This window comes from Phaethon lepturus, unplaced genomic scaffold (assembly GCF_000687285.1).
Source record: "Phaethon lepturus isolate BGI_N335 unplaced genomic scaffold, ASM68728v1 scaffold44007, whole genome shotgun sequence".
In the NCBI taxonomy this organism is placed as follows: Eukaryota; Metazoa; Chordata; class Aves; order Phaethontiformes; family Phaethontidae; genus Phaethon; species Phaethon lepturus.
Window position 1 is genome coordinate 3,483 of NW_010550574.1, and position 580 is coordinate 4,062.

The following is a 580-nucleotide window of genomic DNA, read 5'->3' on the forward strand; positions in this document are numbered from 1 at the left end:
TGCTCTTTGCCTTCCTCCTGGCCCTGATCACGCGGTTCACCAAGCGCGTGCGCATCATCGAGCCGCTCTTCGTCTTCCTCCTGGCCTACGTCGCGTACCTTGCTGCCGAGATGGTCTCTCTCTCCTCCATCCTGGCGTGGGTACCGGGGTGTCCCCTGGGGGAGGGGGTCCAGGAAATCAGGGGTGCAGTGCTGGGCGGCAAGAGGCGGCGAGCAGACTCGCTCCCCATCCTGCCGTAGGGTCATGCAACTCCTTCTGCCCCTCTGCAGAGTCACCTTCTGTGGTATCTGCTGCAAGAAGTACGTGGAAGCCAACATCTCCCAAAAATCCCGCACCACGGTCAAGTACACCATGAAGACGCTGGCCAGCAGCTCAGAGACCATCATCTTCATGTTTCTGGGCATCTCGGCTGTGGACACCTCCAAGTGGGCATGGGACACGGCGCTGGTGCTGGGCACCCTGTTCTTTATCCTGCTCTTCAGAGCTGTGGGTCAGTCTGCCCGCTGTGCTTCTGGGCAGCGGCACCCAACCCTTTTCATGCCAGAAAGCCGCACCCCCCAAGAAGGGCCGGGGCAGGAGG

At 61.4% G+C, this 580-nt stretch overlaps 1 protein-coding gene across 1 annotated transcript in view; it reads left to right on the top strand.

Annotated features, from left to right (window-relative positions):
* The window catches only part of SLC9A5 (solute carrier family 9, subfamily A (NHE5, cation proton antiporter 5), member 5), a gene marked incomplete at both ends in the record, with an annotated part of 3,018 nt that overhangs the window by 2,111 nt on the left and 327 nt on the right, over positions 1 to 580 (top strand). Inside the window, 2 exons of the mRNA XM_010290591.1 lie at positions 1 to 136; positions 270 to 490. Coding sequence (XP_010288893.1) covers positions 1 to 136; positions 270 to 490 — 357 coding nt within the window. The remainder of the gene's footprint in view (positions 137 to 269; positions 491 to 580) is intronic.